General features: G+C 44.2%; 2 protein-coding genes across 9 annotated transcripts in view; both read left to right on the top strand.

Annotated features, from left to right (window-relative positions):
- The first annotated feature begins 274 nt into the window (after positions 1–274).
- On the top strand, positions 275–9,942 carry A4GNT (alpha-1,4-N-acetylglucosaminyltransferase). 2 transcript variants are annotated; one of them, XM_015132078.3, is made up of 3 exons: positions 275–433; positions 1,487–1,920; positions 7,901–9,942. In XM_015132078.3, the coding sequence occupies exons 2-3, from the start codon at positions 1,513–1,515 to the stop codon at positions 8,513–8,515; spliced, it is 1,023 nt and encodes a 340-aa protein (XP_014987564.1). In that variant the 5' UTR covers positions 275–433; positions 1,487–1,512; the 3' UTR covers positions 8,516–9,942. The 2 variants fall into 2 exon arrangements, with proteins under 2 accessions (XP_014987564.1, XP_077847655.1); XM_077991529.1 differs by having other exon boundaries at positions 388–563.
- Positions 9,943–16,867: 6,925 nt separating this feature from the next.
- The window catches only part of DZIP1L (DAZ interacting zinc finger protein 1 like), a 55,250-nt gene continuing 50,355 nt past the window's right edge, over positions 16,868–21,762 (top strand). For 4 of the 7 annotated variants that reach the window (XR_013413579.1, XR_013413580.1, XM_077991525.1 and 1 more), the window contains exon 1: positions 16,868–17,332. The gene's annotated coding sequence lies outside the window, so the exon portion shown is untranslated. Of the gene's footprint in view, positions 17,465–20,311; positions 20,453–21,762 lie in introns of all 7 variants that reach the window. The other 3 variants (XM_077991526.1, XM_028843739.2, XM_077991528.1) reach the window with 3 other exon arrangements.

The following is a 21,762-nucleotide window of genomic DNA, read 5'->3' as shown; positions in this document are numbered from 1 at the left end:
TCAAACTTTGTGCTTGCAAAGGGGTGTTTGTACCACCTTACAGGGTCTCTGTCCATAATTTTGATTCAAGCTAAACTGAACAAGTGCAGGATATGTTGGCTCCAAGGTTATGCCAGGATACAGCTTTCTCCAGGTGAAATAATCCCTTTCTAACCCCCATAATAGATCCACAAACAGGCAGGATTAGTGTGTGGGTCACCTTAAAAATCTGGTGAACCCCCTCTTGTTCCCAAGTGTCTGTGTTTGAGGGAACTTAGTAAAGGGAGGAGCTTCCGCGGAACCTTTTGTGTTTAGTCTCAATCTGCCAATGATTTACTCACCCTGTGTTGTTGAATTGGAAGATTGGGTGGCGATTTATCAGAAAGTGTAGCAGGAAAAACTTGTTGCTTCTAAGATCTCAAATACTGGTTAACTGCAAGTTTCCAGCTAGAAGGTAGGCTCTGATTCACTGTTTTGTATTTTGTAAAACAGTTATAAGTAATTTGAAAGATAGACCTGCTAAGAATTGAGATCTGTGTTCTGCTTGGTTAGAGCTAACATTTATGGTGAGGAAAACACTGCAGGTAACAGTTCAGAGCCTGGACTTTGGTGGCAGGTGGATGCAAGTTAGGGTCACAGCTCTGCTACTTGATAATTGTGTGATCTTGGCAATTTATTTAACTCTGTGGCCTTCAGTTTGCTTCCTTTGTTAATTTTTTTTCTTAGTTCTATTAGTTTTTCAATTATGTTTTCTGAAACTAGAGATACTTTTGCCTCTTTTAATATTCATAGTAGAAATTTCTTTCTCTTGTTTTATTGCATTGGTTACAATTATCCGATTGTAACCAATGATATCAGTGACAATGACAATGGGCATTCATATCATATTCCTGATCTTAAGGGGATGTTTCAAATGTTTCATATTAAGTATGATAATTACTGTATGTTCTGGTAGACATAGTTTAAAATCAGCTTAAGAAAGTTTCCTTGTACTTTAAAAAAATTGTGAATGAATCTTAAAGTTAGTCACATTCTTGGCATCTCTTGAGCCAAAATGATATGGCTTTTCTTCTTTAGCCTGTTAAGATAATGCATTTTATCAATAGTTTTCCCTATTAACTAATTATTTTTAATGTCAAATCTTTTTAAAATCTAAGATAAATCCTGATTGGTTATGATGCATTTTTCTTTCTCACACATTTCTTGTCTTTTTCTTTTTTTAAAAAATTTTTGTGATAATTTTCACTATGCTGCCCAAGCTAGTCTCAAACTCTTGGACTCAGGGGATCCTCCTGCCTCAGCCTCCCTAGTAGTTGGGACTACAGGCATGTGCCACCATGCCTGGCTGCGTTTTTTCTTTTTAATATTGCTGGACTTGATTTCATAAGATTTTATTTAGGATATTTAAAATTTAAGTTTTTAAATGATATTCATGTATCATTTTCTCATGTGCTACCTTTTTCAGCCTTTGCAGCTGTGATTTTTAATTAATTGTGTTGATTTAAAGGAGCAGGCTGGCACAGAGAAGAGGACATGCGGAAGGAGCTCCAGCTCTCCCTTTCAGTCACCTTGCTGTTTGCCTGTGGCTTCCTCTACCAGTTCACCCTGAAGTCCAGCTTCCTCTTCTGCTTGCCTTCTTTCAAGTCCCAGCAGGGGTTGGAAGCCCTCCTGAGCCACAGACGCGGCATTGTGTTTCTAGAGACCTCAGAGAGAATGGAGCCGACCCACTTGGTCTCCTGTGCTGTAGAGTCTGCTGCCAAGATTTATCCTGAGCGGCCCGTGGTATTCTTTATGAAGGGTCTCACTGATTCCACACCGATGCCCTCAAACTCCACATACCCAGCTTTTTCCTTCCTCTCAGCAATAGACAACGTTTTCCTCTTCCCTTTGGATATGAAAAGGCTGTTTGAAGACACACCATTGTTTTCATGGTACAATCAAGTAAGTGTTCAGGAAAACTTAAAATATCAACGAATTGTATATATGGGTAAACTGAGGGCAAGGACTCAGGTCGGAGATGGAACTAGAACTCATATTTGGGTTGACTCTCATTTGGCCCTCTTTTTATGTTGAGAACTGATTCAAATAAACAGGGGAGACTTGTGTTAGGTGCATCTTTATTCTCGTGTCTTTTGCTTCTAGCCTTATTTCTTTTAGGATCTTGGTTACTTTGGAGACTGTTCTTAACTGAATGAGTTTTTATATCTTTTCTAGGTGTATAGGACACTTTTTTTCACTATCGTTTTAAATCCACTTATGTTAAACTTTTTTTTTTTTTTTTTGCACCTAAAGGGGAAACCAGGCAATATTTAACATGAAATGATGTAAGTAGAAAATTCATGAAGGATTGGTGAAATGCTGCGATATGGATTGGGTTGTATTAAGATATGATTGAGAAAGTCCTGGAGCTCGGAGGAATTTTGTAATCCCCATGATAGTAGCAAACCATAATAAGGGAATAACATGCCAATCTAATATTTCTCTTATAGAAGAACTGAAATCAGGTTGCTTAAGGAAATTGTAGTACAGCCACTCAATGATTCCATTATGCAGGCTTTAACTATGATTTTTTAAAACTGACATCCTATGAAGACTATAACACAATATGGAATTAAAACCACCTTATATCATAATGTGATTATAGTAGTTATAACGATTTAAGTTATGCAAAAACCCACACACATCTATTGAAAAAAAAAGACCTCAAAGAACTATACAACACACAATAATAGTAGGTGTTTTAGTATAATTGGATTAGGAGTGAATTTACTGATGAGAATGTGTTGATTTTACAAATAAAATTATTTTAGAAAACAAAAAGTCATTTAAAAATTGACATAAAAATAATACTATTCGCATTGGGTGTGCTGGCATGCACCTGTAGTCTCAGCTACTCCAGAGGCTGAGGCAGGAGGATTGCTGGAGCCCAGGAGTTCAAAGGCCAGCCTGGGCAACATAGTGAGACTCTGTCTCAAACAAACACACAAGCAAAAATAATACTATTTGCTTGCCACATAAAGTTCTGTCTAAATTCTAATCATAGGCTGTAGCAAATATTAGCAAACTTTTTTTTTCTGTATAGGGCCAGATAGTAAATATTTTTGGCTTTGTGGGCTAAGGTGGCAAAATTGAGGATATTATGAAGGTACTTGTGGTAGTTTCCTCCGTCTGCTGTAACTAATTACCACCAACCTGGTGGCGTAAAACAACAGAAATTCGTTCTCTCACAGTTCTGCAGGTCAGAAGTCCCAGATTATTTTCACTGGGCCAATATCAAAGTGCTGGTAGGGCTGTGTTTCCTCCTGAGTTCCTAGGGAAGGATGATCCCTTGCCTCTGACAAGCTTCTGTGGCTGCTGGCATTCCTTGGTCAATAGCCCCTCACTCCAATCTCTATCTCCATCTTCAAAGCTCTTTTTCTCTCTGTGTGTAAAATCTCCCTCTGTCTCTCCCTTTAAATGACACTTGTGATTACATTTAGAGCCCATCCAGGATAATCTCCCCATCTTAAGTTTCCTAATGACATCTGCAAAGATACTTTTGCCATATAAGGTAACATTAGAAGGTTCCAGGAATTAGGACCTGAGGTCTTTGGGTAGCCATTATTTAGCCTACTCCCTGCCCCGCCTCATTTGCCTGGAAACTGGGTGGACTCCCCTGGGTGGAGGGCATGCGTGTACCTAATTGCTGTCAGCTGGAGACATTTTTTGGACTAAGTGACAGACCTGATGAGGAGGGATCTGGTGGGCCAGAAAGGTAAGGGCTGGGGTTGGGAGTGGCTGCTGGGGTCAGTTTATTCTTGGCCTCAGTGACTTCTAGATCCCAAAGTGCCTATCTCTCCTTCTGAAGAGCCCTGAAGTCCTCAGATTGGGACTCATCAGGAGGAGGTGGGGCAGTTCGTGGACTGAGTTTCCACTGTGTTGGCAGTGCCAACAGCAGAGTTCCCAAAAAACAGGTGGTGCTGCCCTGCGCAGTGGCAGGGCGGGCAGAGGGGTAGGGAGGCAGTTTCTGGGAGTGGAGGGGATACCCCAGCTTGGTCTTTGTGGCTCTCAGTGCTAACTTGCTTGAGGGTGCTCCGGGACTCTACAAGTTTCCTGATGCCTGAGCTAGACTAATACCACCTGATATAGTTTGAATATATATCCTCACCAAATCTCATGTGGAATTGTAATCTCCATTGTTGGAGGTGGGGCCTGGTAGGAGGTAATTGGGTCATGGGAGTGGATCCATCATGACTTGGTGCTGTCCTCAGGATAGTGAGTGGGTTCTCACAAGATCTGGTTGTTTAAAAGTGTGTGGCACCTACCCCCCGCGACTCTCTCTCTTGCTTCTGCTCTTGCCATGTGATGCACCTACTCCTGCTTTACCTTCAGTTGTGAGTAAAAGCTCCCTGAGTCCTCCCCAGAAGCCAAGCAAATGCTGTTGCTTTGCTTCCTGTACAGCCTGCAGAACTATGAGCCAATCAAACGTCTTTTCTTTATAAATTACCCAGTCTTAGGTATTTCCTTATAGGAATGCAGGAACAGCCTAACACACTGCCTAAATTGTATTTTGCTCCTTGAAAAAAATCTGTAATTAAATTATTTTGGGAGAAGCTGCATGCCACATCCTTTTCTTACAGATGAATTATGCACATGAGGATATTAAAGCCTCTTTATCATTCTGAACTAAAGAAATTTAACTGGATTCAACCCATCACTTCCTAAACTTATTTGAGCATGGAACCCTCTTTCAGTGTGACACATAAATAATCTCTTGGCACTGATGTTCCATGGAACACAGTTTAGGTTGCTCTAAGCTGCACCTTAATTTTACTATGTTGGATTTTAGGAGCAAGATGGGCTCTGAGCTAGAGAGCTCCTAAGTGTTTGCTCCGTCTGAGCCTGCAGGATACTACAGTAGGCTGTACATCTACAGGGATCACACCATAATACCCTAGGGATGCTGAGCTCTGGCATGTGCTTCCCCAGTTAGGCCACCACAGGATAGCTGGGAACCACCTGTTAGGAAAGACTCAAGGTGCCATCACTTCCTCATGACCACTGGGTTTGCTGCACTGATCTGGGCTACTGTAGCCCTTAATGATGCCCAGGAATTAGAACTATGGGCATAGGGTGGGGATGGGCGACTGTTCTCTGAGCAGCTAGAACCTTCAACCTCTTTCTGCTGGTCATCCTTATTGGTGCGCTTATGTTGTTTTTGTTTTGTTTTGTTTTGTTTTGAGATGGAGTCTCGCTCTGTCGCCCAGGCTGGAGTGCAGTGGTGCGATCTCGGCTCACCAGAACCTCCGCTTCCCGGGTTCAAGCAATTCTCCTGCCTCAGCCTCCCAAGTAGCTGGGACTATAAGCATGCACCACCACACCCAGCTAATTTTTGTATTTATAGTAGAGATGGGGTTTCACCATGTTGGCCAGGATGGTCTCGATTTCTTGGCTTTGTGATCCACCCACCTCGGTCTCCCAAAGTGCTGGGATTACAGGCTTAAGCTACCGCACCCCGCCCCTGGTCATAATTTTTAACTTAAAAAAAATAGGAATGATCATAGTACCTATTTTTGAGGACTTGTGTAGATTAAAAAGAACTTAGAACAATTATTGATAAATGTTAGCTATTATTATTAGGTTTTTGGCAATTGTATACAATGTGACAATTTTTTTTTTTTTTTTTTTTTTTTGAGACGGAGTTTTGCTCTCTCGCCCAGGCTGGAGTGCAGTGGTACGATCTCAGCTCACTGCAACCTCCACCTCCCAGGTTCAAGTGATTCTCCTGCCTCAGCCTCCGGAGTAGCTGGGATTACAGGCACCCGCCACCCGCCTGGCTATTTTTTTTTTTTGTATTTTTAGTAGAGATGGGGTTTCACTGTGTTGGCCAGGCTGGTCTCCAACTCCTGACTTCGTGATCTGCCCGCCTCTGCCTCCCAAAGTGCTGGGATTACAGGCATGAGCCACCCCCGCCCGGCCTATTTTTTTTTTTTTTTTTTTTTTTTGAGATGGAGTTTCACTCTTGTCACCCAGGCTGGAGTGCAATGGCATGATCTTGGCTCACTGCAACCTCCGCCTCCCAGGTTCAAGTGATTCTCCTGTCTCAGCCTCCCTAGTAGCTGGGATTACAGGTACCTGTCACCACACCAAGCTAATTTTTGTAGTTTCAGTGGAGACGGGGCTTCACCACGTTGGCCAGGCTGGTCTCGAACTTCTGACCTCAGGTAATCCACCCACTTCAGCCTCCCAAAGTGCTGGGATTATAGGTGTGAGCCACCACGCCCAGCACAATGTGACAATTTTTAACAACTTGTGAAGATTTCTGCAAAGTTTTAGTTGACCTGCTTTCATTTGACTGGATAGCAGAATTTTAAAGACTGTTTATTTTGTCAAAAGCCAGGGGTGGTTGTTTAACCTTTTGTCCAATGTCTTTAAAATTAACAAACAAACAAACAAACAAAACATTTTGCTATTTCTCTTCAAAATCTTAGCATTCCATATGAGAACATTGACATTTATGCTGATTTATTTTTGTTCTTTTTAAAGTAATTTTCTGTTTTGCCCACATTTTAGCCTTTGCAGTCATCTGTGACTCCTCTCTCTCCCACCCCACATCTAGCCCATCAGAAAATGCTGACCAGCTTCATCTTCATTATGTGCCCTTCCCTCACCCCCACTGTTAGCACCATCATCTCTTGTCTGGATTATGTCAACTGACTCCTAACCTGCCTTTGCTTCTGCCCTTGCCACCTACCAACCCTACCCCAGACTGATTTCCACACAGCAGCCAGAGTGACCCTTTGAAGACTACTTGAGATCACGTCCCTCCTTTCTTCTAAACCTTCCCAATAACTTCAGTCTTGGCCCCAGCCTACATAATCTAGCCTCCCTCCCCACCCCTGTCCAATTCTGATCTCATTGCCTACCCTACTCCCTTCTCTACTCTGCTTCAGCCCACTGCCTCCTCCTTGTTCCCGCACATGGCAAGTGTGCTTTTGCCTTAGGGCCCTTGTATTCACTGGAATACAGACCTAAGCTTCAGTGACTTTTATGCCGTGCATTTGTGGAACTATATGAACCAAGAGGGGAGGTCTGTGGTTAGAGGAAGCAACACACTGGTGGACGATCTCTATTGCAAGAGAAGAGAGTTCCAGGAGTTCCCTCCTCCTGGAACTCTCTTCCTCAGCTATGGGCATGGGTCACCCACCCACTTCATTCCAGTTTCTGGGGGAACTAATGAAATACAGTGCTCCACCCTGGCCCCTTCACAGTCCCTTCACCCAGCCTTTTTTCTTCATAGTTGTTGTCAACATCTGACACATAATGTTTATTTATTATCTGTCTCCTCCCAGTAGGGTTTTCTGTTTGTTTGTTCACTGCTGTATCCTTAGCAGTTTTAATAGAGTTCGGCACATAGTAAATAGGTCCTCATTAAATATTATTAGAGGAATTAATAAATGAGCAAAGGTATGCATTTTAAGATTCTTTTTACCAATTTTTCAAAGAGCAGACATACTGATTTTTTCATTGTCAGTTGTTAGCATTTTAAGGGCTTTATTTGGTTCTTCCTCTACAGTTTCATATTTGTAGTTTATGCCACCCACATTGAAGAATGAATCATACAGTGCATTGTGAAATCTTTTCTGGATTTCTTCTTTATCTTTCCAATGCTTTAATGTTTTTAAAAAACCATTTCATGAAATCTTTAAAAGGTGCTAAAACCTTTCCATTGATGCTGATTGCTGCAAACTTTTTACTTAAATGAAAAATTTTGGAGTGAGGTAAGTTTGGTAAATTTGCAAAATCGGGCTTGTGGCAAATAGGATTTTGGGAAGCTGGCTTCTTTAACCCCTCCCCAGCTTCTCTGGGCCTGGCCTCCTGCTGTGATGCCCCTCCCTCTTCCCCCTGGCTACTTGGGACTGATTTGCACCTGCTCCTGCAGATCAACACCAGCATAGAGAGAAACTGGCTCCACATCAGCTCGGACGCATCCCGCCTGGCCGTCATCTGGAAATACGGTGGCATCTACATGGACACCGATGTCATCTCCATCAGGCCCATACCTGAGGAGAACTTTTTGGCTGCCCAGGGTTCTCGGTACTCTAGTAATGGAGTATTTGGGTTCCTCCCCCAGCACCCCTTTTTGTGGAAATGCATGGAAAACTTTGTTGAACACTATAATTCAGACATTTGGGGCAACCAAGGCCCTGATTTGATGACAAGGATGTTGAGGGTATGGTGTAAACTTGAAGACTTCCAGGAGCTGAGCGACCTCAGGTGCCTGAACATATCCTTCCTACACCCCCAAAGATTTTACCCCATCTCCTATCCAGAGTGGAGGCGCTACTATGAAGTGTGGGATACAGACCCAAGCTTCAATGACTCCTATGCCCTGCATCTGTGGAACTACATGAACCAGGAGGGGCGGGCTGTGGTTAGAGGAAGCAACACACTGGTGGAAAATCTCTATCGCAAGCACTGTCCTGGGACTTACAGAGACCTGATTCAAGGCCCAGAGGGGTCAGTGACTGGGGAGCTGGGTCCAGGTAACAAATAGAGCTAACACTGGGTTGCTGCTGCTGCAGTGTGGAAATGGATATTTCCTGGAGTGCCACATTTTCACTTGATCTCCACTGTCCCTTGCGGGGGTGGGCAGAGGGTTACCTCTCAAATGTCAGTTAGGATTAGCTTTCTCTGTCTATAATAGAACAATCCCAAATAATACTGGCTATAAAACATACACTCATGGTCCATGTGGCTGCTTGGCCTCCAACCCACCATGTTTGCATTTCAGGCAGTAGGATGAAGAAAAGAGGAAAGGTGCACTTGCTTTATTTTGTGAAGACTTCCTGCTAGTACCATATAACACTTCCTCTTACATTGCACTGACTGAGATGTAGCTGCAAGAGAGGCTGGGAAGTTTAAGGAGGAAGAAAAAATGGGTACTGGGGTAGGCAGCGAACAGTTTTGCCACATGTTCTATTTAATACAGTAAGATTAATTCCAGGACCTGTTAGAGCATTGACTGAGGTAAAAAGAGACTTGATTTCTAGTCCTGATTTTGACATTCATTAATGCATTCAGTCAATAAATATTAACTGAGCCTGGTCTATGTGCCAAGCATTGATTTAGATGCTGCAGATACAGCTGGATCAAGCAGATGAGGTCCTCAGCACTTATATCCTAATCCCTGGCCTCATGACCCTGGGACAGTCTCCTCTCCTCCCCAGGGTATCTGCTGTTCTCTACCCTACCTCTTTCCAATATACACTTTAACCCTGTCATAATTGGCCCATAGAAACAAATTACAAACTTAGACTATTTAAAACTGCTGCCCTTTTTAGATTCACATAAAAATTTACCTCCTGCATTTCAAAATGTCATGTTCAAAACACCATAAATAAATACAATTTTTATTTGTCAATTACAAATAAATTATTTATTTATTTTCAGGAGGTATGAGAATTATACTGTTATGAGAATATTTCAGCAAACACTTATCAGCGAAGATTTTCTAGAACTTTCCTTTTGATAGTTTGCTTTACGGAAAAAAGTTTGTATTTGCCCTTGAATATAAAATTATGATACCTTTTCAAACTATATCCATCTATCCCTCTTTTATTCTAATATTTCCCCCTTTAGGAATCACTGCTGGCCAGGCACAGTGGTTCACACCTGGAATCCTGGCACTTTGGGAGGCTGAGGCAGGTGGATTGCTTGAGCCCAGGAGTTCATGACCAGCCTGGGCAACAGGGTGAAACCCTGTCTATACAAAAAATACAAAAATTAACCAGGTGTGGTGATGCATGCCTGTAGGCCAAGCTAGCTGGGAGACTGAGTTGGGAGGATCACCTGAACATGGGAGGTTGAGGGTACAGTGAGCCAAGATCTTGCCACTGCACTCAGTCTGGGTGATAGAGCCAGATTTAAAAAAAAAAAAAAATCACTGCTCTGACAGTCTTATTAAAAAATATTTACAAGTCATGTCTCATGCCCCAGCTTTATTTATTCACAGCTACTTGCTTTGGACTTGTAGATGTCTGATACCATCGTCAGGCTCTGAGGCTGCTGCCATACCCCATGGTTGTCCTCTGGGTTGTGTCCTAGGAACTGCTACTGGTTTTCAGTTCTCCTGACTGTCTCCACAGGTGAGGATTTCTAGGGCTAGCTGTCTTAGAGACAAGCAGGGACACATAGGTCTCTCACTTCTACATCTAGAGAATGCATGACAAATGGTTCTTCAACTGTCGAACATTCCTGACCAATAGGGTTTTGAGGGGTTTGATTAGAAATATTTTCGATATTTCAAAAACATGTGAATTGGCCATGCACATTGGCTCATGCCTATAATGCCAGCACTTTGGGAGGCCAAGGTGGGGGGATTGCTTGAGTCCAGGAGTTTGAGATCAGATTGGGGAAAACAGCAAGACTCTGTCCCTACAAGAAACAAATAGCCAGGCATGATGGCTCACCTGTAGTCCTAGCTACTCAGGAGGCTAAGGAAGGAGGATCACTTGAGCCCATGGGTTCTAGGTTATGGTGAACTGTGATCACACCACTGCACTCCAGCCTGGGCAAGACAGTGAGACCCTATGTCAAATAAATAAATAAGTAAATAAATGTATACACACACACATACACACACACATACACAAATTCATTTTGACATTAATGATAATTTGATGTTTATAGGGAGCTTTACCTGGCAGTAAATTATGTTTCTGATTAATATGTTTTTTGATTAATAAAAAATGTAGGAAATAAAGTAATAATGTATTACTTAATGAATCCAGTTTGCTTAGTGAAAAAGAACATTTCAAAACATGGTGGTAGTGATGATGGCAAGAGTAGTAAGTGGTAAGAAATGTGAGGTTCCTGGGACCCCAGATAACCCTGGATTCCTTCTGGTCTTTTGTGAATCTATGCCATTAATTTATGTCAGGCTACATTTTGAGAATAGGCTCATGCTGGTGTTTTCTCCTGTATTAATTTTTTTTCAAATCCTACTCATTCTTAGAATTTCAAATAGGATTGTGTGGGGCAAAACGTGAAAGTGCCTGTTGTGTACCACTGTCAAGTTTGTAGATACGTCTCACTCTTTCTCTGCATATGTATTCCTGCTTATTGGTAAGAAGTCTCTTCCAATACCCTACACTGCCACCTTGTCTGCCCTTGCTTTTTCCCCAGGACTCCCACAATTCAACAGGGCTGCCTTGTTTCCTTCTCTAGGGTAACGGCCAGCATCAGTGCTGATTGGGTGGTATCTTTGCCAGACTCATTAAATATTTTGAATACCATTCCTGAGTTTCTCATATCAACAGTTAAAAAAACCACAAATGGAATCATAAGATTCCATAACATGTGTTATGGCCAGCCGTGGTAGCTCATGCCTGTAATCCCAGCACTTTGGGAGGCTAATGGGGGCAGATCACTTGAGGTCAGAAGTTTGAGACCACCAGCCTGGCCAACATGATGAAACCCGTCTCTACTAAAAATACAAAAATTAGCCAGGCGTGGTGGTGGGCACCTGTAATCCCAACTACTTGGGAGGCTGAGGCAGGAGAATTGCTTGAACTCAGGAGGTGGAGGTTGCAGTTAGCCCAGACTGTACCACTGCACTCCAGCCTGGACAACAAGAGCGAAATTCTGTCTGAAAAAGAAAAAGAAAAAAAAAAAAGATACATGTTATTTGTATGTTGTTTTTCACTTTAAAAATGTATGTCTTAGGTACCTTTTTTCATTAGCACACCAAGATATACTTTTTTCTTTATAATGGTTGCATAGTGTTTCATTGTAGGATACATGATACATAATCTATTTAATCGTTATTCAATTGGATATTTAGGTTATTCTAATTTTAATAGTACATGTAATACTATAGCAAAAAATCCTGATTCCTGCATTTTTGAGGACTTTAAATTTTGATAATTATTTTTCAAGAAGGCTGTTTGAAACTGCCCATTTTCCCACTTTTCACCAATTTAAAACATCTACTTAATTTTGGCCAGTATAATAGTTTAAAACATGTAATTTTGATGTTCATTTTGGTAAGGTTGTTTACATGTTTAACTGGCAATTATTTTTATTCTATGAATAATCTCATCTTTTGTCCACTCTTCTTTTGGGTTGTTCTATTTCTCGTTGATTTGTAAGCACTCTTTATAAATTAATGTCACTAATACTGTATCATTATGTTGCATTTTTTTTAGTTCTTTGTTTTTTAACCTCATTTAGGATGTTTTCATCATATATATTTTAAAATTTTTATGTAATCCAACCTGTCTTTTTTTTGGTCTTTTGGGTTTCATGCCATGCTTCCCTACCCTTCTGTCACCCTGCTCCCCTTCAATAAATAAAGGTAGAGCTCTCTCACCCAAGGGAATTGTCAGGACCCTGAATCTCAGATGTATCTTCTAAACTAAGTAGCAAGGTTAACGCACTCTCCTTGGTGATACTGGGGCAGGGATTCTTAATTTAGGGGGCTGTGAAGAGATTTTGGGAGTCTGGGAACTTATATCTTTATTTTTACTAGCTGTTAATCAAAATGTATCATTTCTTTCAATTATGAATGTAGGCCACAAACCGCAGTAGTATCAGTGAAACCTGTGACTGTCATTAAATATTAGTTTTTTCCTATCATGTTAAAGTTATTACAGATATCTTGAAATATTGTTTACACTCTTACTACTTTTAGATCAGATGCTAGGTCTTGCTATTTAATGCATTAATAAACAAATGCTATTATTTTGCACATTTTCTTGTGTTCTCATAGCTATATTTTCAATATTTTGATGTCCTCTGTAATTCTATGTTTTGCTTTGTGCATTTAAAACCATTCTTAGACCGGCACGGTGGCTCACGCCTGTAATCCCAGCACTTTGGGAGGCCAAGGCGGGAGGATCACAAGGTCAAGAGATCGAGACCATCCTAACCAACATGGTGAAACCCCGTCTCTACTAAAAATACAAAAATTAGCTTGGCGTGGTTGTGCGTGCCTGTAGTCCCAGCTACTTGGGAGGCTGAGGCAGGAGAATCACTTGAACCTGGGAGGCGGAGTGTGCCGAGATCGCACCACTGCGCTCCAGCCTGGCGACAGAGCAAGACACCGTCTCAAAAAAAAAAAATAAATAAAATAAAAAAATAAATAAATAAATAAATAATAAAAATAAAAACCATTCTGGGGAAAGGGTATGGGCTTCATCAAACTGCCAAAGGGGAATCCCTCCTCCAAAAGGCAAGAGCCCAGACAGGAGGCGGCTGGGGCAGCTCCTTCCAGATCCCACCCCCCATCACTGCCAGCCAATGAGTGGCCATATCACAGCCACGCCTTAGGCCAAGCTTATCCAGCTCTGCACTTTCATTTTTGCAGAAGGGACGTTTTCCTGAGAAAGGAGGTCTTTTCGGTAGGTGCTCAGACTTCCTTCAAAGTGATCTTTTCGGGGATTGGGCTAGAATGTACGATCTGCCTAAGAAAGAGTTTCTTCTCAGATCCTGCCACTTCTAGACATGTCAGAGTGCAGGCCTTTCTTTTGTTACTAGATTCTTAGATTTTTCAGGAGAAACCAGCAAACCAGATTTTATGTAAACCCCTCCTCTGACTGTATGCCTGCCTATTTATACATCAACCCAGAAAGCCCAACAATACACTTTTGACCTTAAATCACCTCAGGGCTCCTTAGTGGCCGGCATCCCAGCGCGGGGAGCCCTGTCCATACACCTCAGATACATTTCCCTTCAGGACAATGGGATCCAGAGCAGGCTTCTGAGGTGTGATGCCAGCATTTGGCAGCAGAGGGCACTCCTATTACAGGTTGCCTAGGCTGTGTCCTATTTCCTGAGGTGTAGGAGGGAGACCCTCTGTGAAAGGGGCTGAGAGGGCAGGTGCCTAGTACTGGGCTTAGGAGGGAGTGAGGGGCCATTGGGGTATTGAAAATCCATCCTCCTGTCCTCCCACCCAGCAGTTGTGGGCCAGCTGCTCAGGGTGACAGGACTAGCCAGCTAGGGCTGGTCTCCTTTAGTCTGTGCACCTGTCCCCACGGCTGATGCCAGATCTTGTGTGTGCTGCAGTAGAGGTGGGCAGCAGAAATGACAGCTTTCCAGTGCCAAGTGATCTAGTCCTCTAGAGGCTGTTGGTATCCTTGGGACTAAGAAAAGAACTTGGCACATAATAGGCACTCAGTAACTCTTCCCTTTGTTGAGGGTTGAACTAAGGCCTAGTAAGGGAAGAGTGTGAGGGTTGCATGCATGAGGTCTTGGTCAGCTCAAGATGGAGGATTTGGTTTTTGGCTAAGGTAGATCTGGGTGCATGTCAAGTCTACTTTCTTACACCAGCCCTGCAAAGGAGGGCACCCTATTTACACATGGGGAAATTGAGGCTGGTGGAAATAACACACACAAAGGTATCCTCAGAACTACTTTCTGCAAATGTCAGGGATACAGTGGGAAGAGAGCTGAGAAGTAAATGTCTTAGGCGATTTCACAGTGTCAAGTCAAGAGGGCACACCACTGACTTGTAGGTTCAGGGCAGAGCCTACATATAATTTAGCTAATTTGGTTCTAACAACTCTTCTAGATAGAGTTTACTTTTCCCACTTTACAGATGAGAAAAACGAAGATCAGAGAGGCTACGTGATGTTCCCAGGGTTATGTAGCTTGGGAATGTGGAATGTAGATGCATCTTTGACTCCCAAAGCCTGGACTCTTCTTTTTGCTCTTCTGGGTGGCAGAAAACCCTGGGGTGAAAAAAGTGCCCTGACTAGGAGAAGACAGCAGGAACAAGATTCCCCATCCGAGTAGGTGGTGCACAGATATCCCAACTTGGTCCTGGTCCCTGCTCCATCTACTATTTTTTTTAATGTTTAAAAAATTGTGGTAAACTATACATAACGTAAAATTTGCCATTGTAACCATTTTCAAGTGTACAATTCAGTGGCATTAAGTACATTCACATTATTGTGCAACCATCACTACCATTTATCTCTGGAACTTTCTCATCATTCCCAAACTGAGATTCTGTACTCATGAATCAATAACTACTCATTCCCCCTCCTCCGGCCACTGGTAACCACTATTCTACTTTCTGTCTCTGTGAATGGACTATTCTAGGTACAAATGGAATCATACAATATTTCTAGGTATAAGTGGAATAACACAATATTTGTCTTTTTGCGTCTAGTTTATTTCATTTACATAATGTTTTTGCCTTGATCTGAATGTTTGTGTCCCTGCAAAATGGGGTTGAAATCTTGACCCCCAAGGTGATGGTATTGGGAGGTGGGGCTTTTGGGAGGTATGGTTAGGTCATGAAGGTAGAATCCTCATAATTGGGATTAGTGCGCTTATGAAAGAAACCCCAGAGAGCAGGTAGCCCCTTCTACTAAGTGAGGGTGCAGTGAGAAGATGACAGCCAGGAAACAGGGCCTCACCAGGCACCGAATCTGCCAATGTCTCTATTTTGGACTTCCCAGCCTCCAGAACTGTGAGAAAAACACTTCTACTATTTATATGCTACCCACTCAATGGTATTTTGTTATAGCAGCCTGAATAGACTAAGACAGTTTTCAAGGTTCATTCATATGCCAGAATTTCCTTCCCTTTTAAAGTTAATATTATATTGTATGGATATACCACATTTTGTTTACCCATTAATCTGTTGATAGACATTTGAATTGTTCCCACTTTTTGGCTATTGTGAATAATGCTATTATGAACATGAGTATATGAATATCTGTTTGAATCCCTGCTTTCAGTTCTTTGGGGTATATACCCAGAAATGGAATTGCTGGATCTTTTGGCAATTCATGTTTAATTTTTTGAGGAACTACCATTGTATCCACAGTAATGGTAGCATTTCACATTCCCACCAGCAATGCACAGGAGTTCCAGTTTTCCTGCATGTCCTTGACAATGCTTGCTCCCATACACATTTGCTTTGGCTGCCTCAAAATGTAGAGCTTGGCAGATTGAGACTGTGGTGGGAAGAAAGCCTTTGCAATGGAAAAAAGAGAAAGAGGGAGGGAGGGCGAAGAGTTGGGGGATGGGAGAGAGAGAGAATGTGAAAAGGAGCTTTTTTCCCCCACTCTTCCCGGACCCTCATGGGGGCTGCACAGACTCCTAGAACCTTCAAGTAGCAAGACAGAGGTCCCCTCCACCAGCCACATAGCTCTCCTTACACCTGGCCTCCTATTCCCAGCAACTTTAAGGAAGTATTTTTTTAATTGGCCATGGTTTTATCAAAAGCCTATTAAGTTTTTGCCACAAAAGGATTTTCTTTAAAATAAAAATAAGGGTAAGTATTTGACTGATGTCCCTTGGGAGTGCTTTAGAGAAGAGGAATGAATACTGACGTGGCCTATCTTCCCAGATGCAGAATTGTAAAACAAACAAACATAATTGCTTTTCACATGTAAAAGAAAAGTGACTTAGAACATACTAGCGTTTTCTTTGCCACGAAGGAGTTTACTTTCAGTGACTAAGCCAGAACTACTAGAGTTGTCAGGCCTAGGGACAGGACACACGGCAAGTGCTTAGCCAGGCTGGCCAGGACTGACCATTTCTGCAAGGAGTCCACAAGAAGGCTCAGGGCAGTCCTTTCCTGCTCCTGTCAATTTGAGTTGAGCAACAAACCTTTTGACCAAGTATCAGCTCCATGGCACAACCCACAGTTACGGTGCCCACAAAACAGAATCTCAGCACAGCAACTACTGGCTATGGGAAGCGATCAGAGACTAACATCAGGAGAAAAAATACGTTTTTCAGTCCTGGGTTTCCAAGTTGGCATCTCCAGGGCAAACCAGCAGGTTGGGAGGGTAGGGGCTGGTGGGTTGGGGCTGCGGAGGGAAGGTGGCTGCCATCTGTCTGATCAGACCTGGGGCACACCCAAAGAACTCTCCTAGCTTGGGATCAGGTCAGGAAGAAACCAGGACGGTCCCTTTAGGAGAGTGAGCAGGACTATCTGCCCGGGGGGCTGCGGCCGCCCCTGCACAGCAGGCCATCAATTGTACCGGAGGCAGGGTGTGGGGAAACCGGAGCAAGGCCAGCCTCTCAGCAAGGCCAGGAAGCCATTCACTTGGATCCTGGATTTTACTAACGGATTAAACTTGGCATTCTCTCCTTCCCCCATCCGTTACAGACCTAAAAATAGCTCATCCCAGAGGGGCCGGGAGAGGCTCCACCTCTTCTTGAGGTGGGGCGGGGCGGGGCGGCTGTAGTAAGAGCGGGAGGCACCAGAGACCCCAAGTCACGAGCTGACTGGCGCACCGAGGAGCTCTCTGCCCGCGGCCCTGCACCAGAGTGGGCCGGGCAGGCTCTGCCTCCGCCACAGAGAGCGCCCGGGCTGCGGGGAGCTGGGGAAGCATCCCAGGAACGGCGGGCGGTGAGCATTCCGGGAACTGTCTCTGGGCTGTCTGGGGCGGTGGAGCAAGTCTGGAGGCAGGACGTGGGGCGAGTAGGGGAGCCGCCACCTCGAGACGTCTTCCCGCCGCCCCCGGTTCCGGGCGACCCCACGGTGAGCGGGCCGCGCGGGAAAACTATGCCAGGAATTAGTCCCGGGAGCGGGGCGGGTGGGTAGCTTGGCTGCACTCCTAAGGATCAGGGATTCGGGAAGTTAAACATTAGCCGGGGCGAACTCCCTACCGGGGTGCAGCGGGGCGCTGGAGGAGCCGGCTGCGTGCGTCCCCGCTGCCCAGGGCGCGCCCTTCCGGCCCGGCGCCGCCCTGCACGCCGGCCGCCTCCGCCTGCGCCGAACCGCGGCGCCCGGGGAGGGAAGGACCCGGGCGTCGGGCAGTGAAGGCGGGAGCGGGAATGACGGGATGCCCCAGGACTTGGCTACACTGGGAAGACGGACTTGGGTTTTTAACTTTTTGTAAAAAGAAAAGTGATTTGGGAGGGCTTGATGATCTGAGTGCCTTAGGTAAAGGAGGATCTTTTAGTAAATAGGTGATTTAAAAACAATAGCATTGGCATCTTTCGTTCCCCTTCTTCCTTTCCTGGGCTGGACCTCAGCAGGAGGCAGACGTGGTATTTTCATCTTGAGGTGGCTGCGAATAAAGTCCACCGAAGACCTGCTCAGTGCAGGACAGGGGTCCAGGAGACGGCAGAGGAGGAGGTCCGAGGGAGCCTGGGCAGGGCCTAGTTCAGGGAGCCCTTCCTAGGGGCCCAGGGCCTAGGCTGCCCCTGCCTGGCCTCCTGGAATTCGATTTCTAACAGGACTTTGGAGAGAATCCTGGGAAGTATGGGGTCTTCTGACTTGGCTTCTCACACCCTCATCTGCAGATAGGGTGGGTGACCTCTCTCTTCTCAGTTGCAGCCCCTAACACCTCTCCACACCCCTCCCGGATGTGAGGACTGGCCAGTGAGAACAACCCTGCTTAGGGAAGGCTGATCCTCCAGTCAAGTGGCTGATAAGGGGCCTTTTGTCTGTCTCTGTCAGCACCAAGGCTCTGGAGACACCTACCTCATCTGGAAATATTTTTTGATACTATCTAAATGCCCCATGAAGTTGTATGCTTCAGGTTGGAAACAGAAATCTGAATTCATGTGGGCACCATAACTGTGGGTTGTGCCATGGAGCTGATATTTGGTCAAAAGGTTTGTTGCTCAACTCAAATTGACAGGAGCAGGGAAGGGCTGCCCTGAGCCTTCTTATGGACTCCTTGCAGAGATGGTCAGTCCTGGCCAGCCTGGCTAAGCACTCACAATGTGTCCTGTCCCTAGGCCTGGCAACTCTAGTAGTTCTGGCTTAGTCACTGAAAGTGAACTCCTTCGTGGCAAAGAAAACGCTAGTATGTTCTAAGCTAGTTTTCTTTTACCTGTGAAAAGCAATTATGTTTGTTTTACAGTTCTGCATCTGGGAAGATAGGACATGTCAGTATTCATTCCTCTTCTCTAAAGCACTCCCAAGAGACATCAGTCAAATACCTACCCCTATTTTTATTTTAAAGAAAATCCTTTTGTGGCAAAAACTTAATGGGGTTTTGATAAAACTATGGCCACTTAAAAATATCTCCTTAAAGTTGCTGGGAATAGGAGGCCAGGTGTAAGGAGAGCTCTGTGGCTGGTGGAGGGGACCTCTGTCTTGCTGCTTGAAGGTTCTAGGAGTCTGTGCAGCCCCCATGAGGATCAGGGAAGAGTGGAAAAAGAGAACACAACAGAATCTGAGAATAAGTCTAAGCTCTGCAGTGGTAGTACTTCAGGAGAGCTCCCAGGTCCCTGTTATCTCCGTTGAGGTCTCTGGAGCTCCCTTGCATACTGTGTGTGCATAGCCTGTTTGCAAACTGTGCGAAGGTTTCCTTGGCAGCCACAGCAATTAGCATTAATGACACGCCTGAGCTCCCCCAGTGGGCACCGCTGAAGTTAGCTTGGGAGCCAGGTCAGGTTTGTAAATGATTGCCTGGCAGCCACCTTGGAAACTTGGCTCCCTCAAGTTCTCCTCTTGACTGCATTCTTGAGGAAGCAGAAGAGACAATAAGATGGCGATGTTGTTGTTGTCTAGCTGTCAGTTTATGTTAAAAAAAAAAAAAAGATGTTTGGCCAATTTTGAGGAAGTTATTTTTGACAGATTATCGGTGGACTGGTTTTAGAGGAACCATAAAGTCTCCAGGAATTGTTTCACAGTGGGATGGCTGTGAGGGGGTGAACAACCTGTCACCGGGAGAGTGCAAAGCAAGGGTGGTAGATGGGTTTTCTATGTTCTAGATGGGTGTGGAATTGTCCCAGGCAGAAACCAACTCTTAACAATGAAGCAAGTTTGAATGTAGCACAAATATTCTTTTGGGTCCTTTATTCATAATATTGGTCTAGGACTGGAAAGTTTCCCAAAACCCTGTCATATCTAAAGGTGATTAAACAGCTTCAGTTTTCCTAATGACAGTGAATCATTTCCCCTCTCTCTCTTTTTTTTTTTTTTTTTTGAGAAGAAGTCTCACTCTGTTGCCCAGGCTGGAGTGCAATGGCGCGATCTCGGCTCACTGCAACCTCTGCCTCCCAGGTTGAAGTGATTCTCCTGCCTCAGCCTCTTGAGTAGCTGGGACTACAGGCATGCACCACGACACCCAGCTAATTTTTGTATTTTTAGTAGAGACAGAGTTTCACCATGTTGGCCAGGCTGATTTTGAACTCCTGACCTCAGGCAATCTGTCTGCCTTGGCCTCCCGAAGCGCTGGGATTACAGGCATGAGCCACTGCTCCCAGTTGCCAGTGAGTCATTTCTACCTTGTGTTTCTATTCCCAGATGTGGGAAAAGCAGTCTACTCAAAATTCAGTCTGGATAAAGCACGCTGTCCTTGCCCCTAGGGTGTATGGTTTCCAGGTAACGTGCAACACTCTCATTCGGCTTTTTGTCTGCCTATCCTAGTCAGGACGCAAGCTGTGGAGCTGAGTCGGGTTCAGACAAGCCCTGCTGAAATACAGGGAGAATTTAGAATCTCCAGCACTAACCCTGTCGTGATTTGCTGTGAACTCTGTCAGTGCTTGTACTTTGGTCAAGAAAACTCAGGTATTGTAATTTCCATAATGAGAAATAATTGGTATGTCATCATCATCATTATTATCATTATTAAGAGTTTGGCATAATTGAAAAGCTCTGGAGTCAGACAGAACTTGGCTTGAATCTTGGCTTCATTATTAGTAGCTGAGTGAGCAGGGCCCTTAGCTTCTCTGAGCCTGTTTCTACATCTGTGAGATGAGACAAACCATAGCCATCTACAAGGCTATATGAGTTTAGAATTAGTACTTTTAAAGGCTGGCACAGTGCCTGGCATATAGATGTTTGAAAAATGTTAACTATTATACTATCATCATATCATAATCATCTTTAAGTTCCACAGTGCTGCTCCATCTTTATTTATTTATTTATTTATTTATTTATATATATATTTTTTGAGACAGTGTTTTGCTCTTGTTGCTCAGGCTGGAGTGCAATGACACAGTCTTGGCTCACGGCTCACTGCAACCTCCACCTCCTGAGTTTGAGCAATTCTCCTGCCTCAGCCTTCCAAGTAACTGGGATTACAGGCACCCACCACCACGCCCAGATAATTTTTGTATTTTTAGTAGAGACGGGGTTTCACCCTGTTGGCCAGGCTGGTCTTGAACTCCTGACCGCCGGTGATCCACCTGCCTCAGCCTCCCAAAATGCTGGGATTACAGGTGTGAGCCACCGTGCCTGGCCCTGCTCTGTCTTATAATGCTAGAGCTCTAGGACATCTAAGAATTGGACCCTTAGGATTCTAGAAAAAGACATGAGTAATACTTTTGAGGTGCATTAAAACCTCATGAACTCAGACCCCTAATTCTATGTAGCTGGGAGTGGGGCTGCCACCTTCTGTGTTTATGGAGTACACTCAGAGTGTAAGTGTGAAGGTTTCAGGGCTGCTCAGGAAGCAAGCTCCAACACTGAGGCCATATCTTGACAGTCAGCGTGGGCGCTGTGACTTCTCACTGATATGCCTGATTCCACCTGCCAGGGCTCCTGCACTCTCAGCTCTTATTGGTAGCCCATGGGATTAAACTATGGATGCAGATGGTCAACAAATCAGCATTTACTAAGTCTGAATGGCATTTCCCTCCAACGAGTCTGAATGAGGGATTCCTAACTCAGCTTTTACTCTTTATCCTAATTCTTGGCAGTCCATAGTCCCATTTATTCAAGACCCTAAGAATATAGAATTTTAAGTCAGATATTCTGAGATTTCAACAATTTTGCTCAGTTCAGTAGCAATCTGGGTGCCAGGTAATGGGCTGGGGACGGGGATACAGCAGATATGAATAAGCCATGGTCTCAGCCCCTGTAAAGTTCATAGCCAG

This window comes from Macaca mulatta, chromosome 2, assembly GCF_049350105.2.
Source record: "Macaca mulatta isolate MMU2019108-1 chromosome 2, T2T-MMU8v2.0, whole genome shotgun sequence".
Lineage (NCBI taxonomy): Eukaryota > Metazoa > Chordata > Mammalia > Primates > Cercopithecidae > Macaca > Macaca mulatta.
Note: the sequence above shows the minus strand (reverse complement) of the source record. Positions and strands in the feature narration are given on the sequence as shown.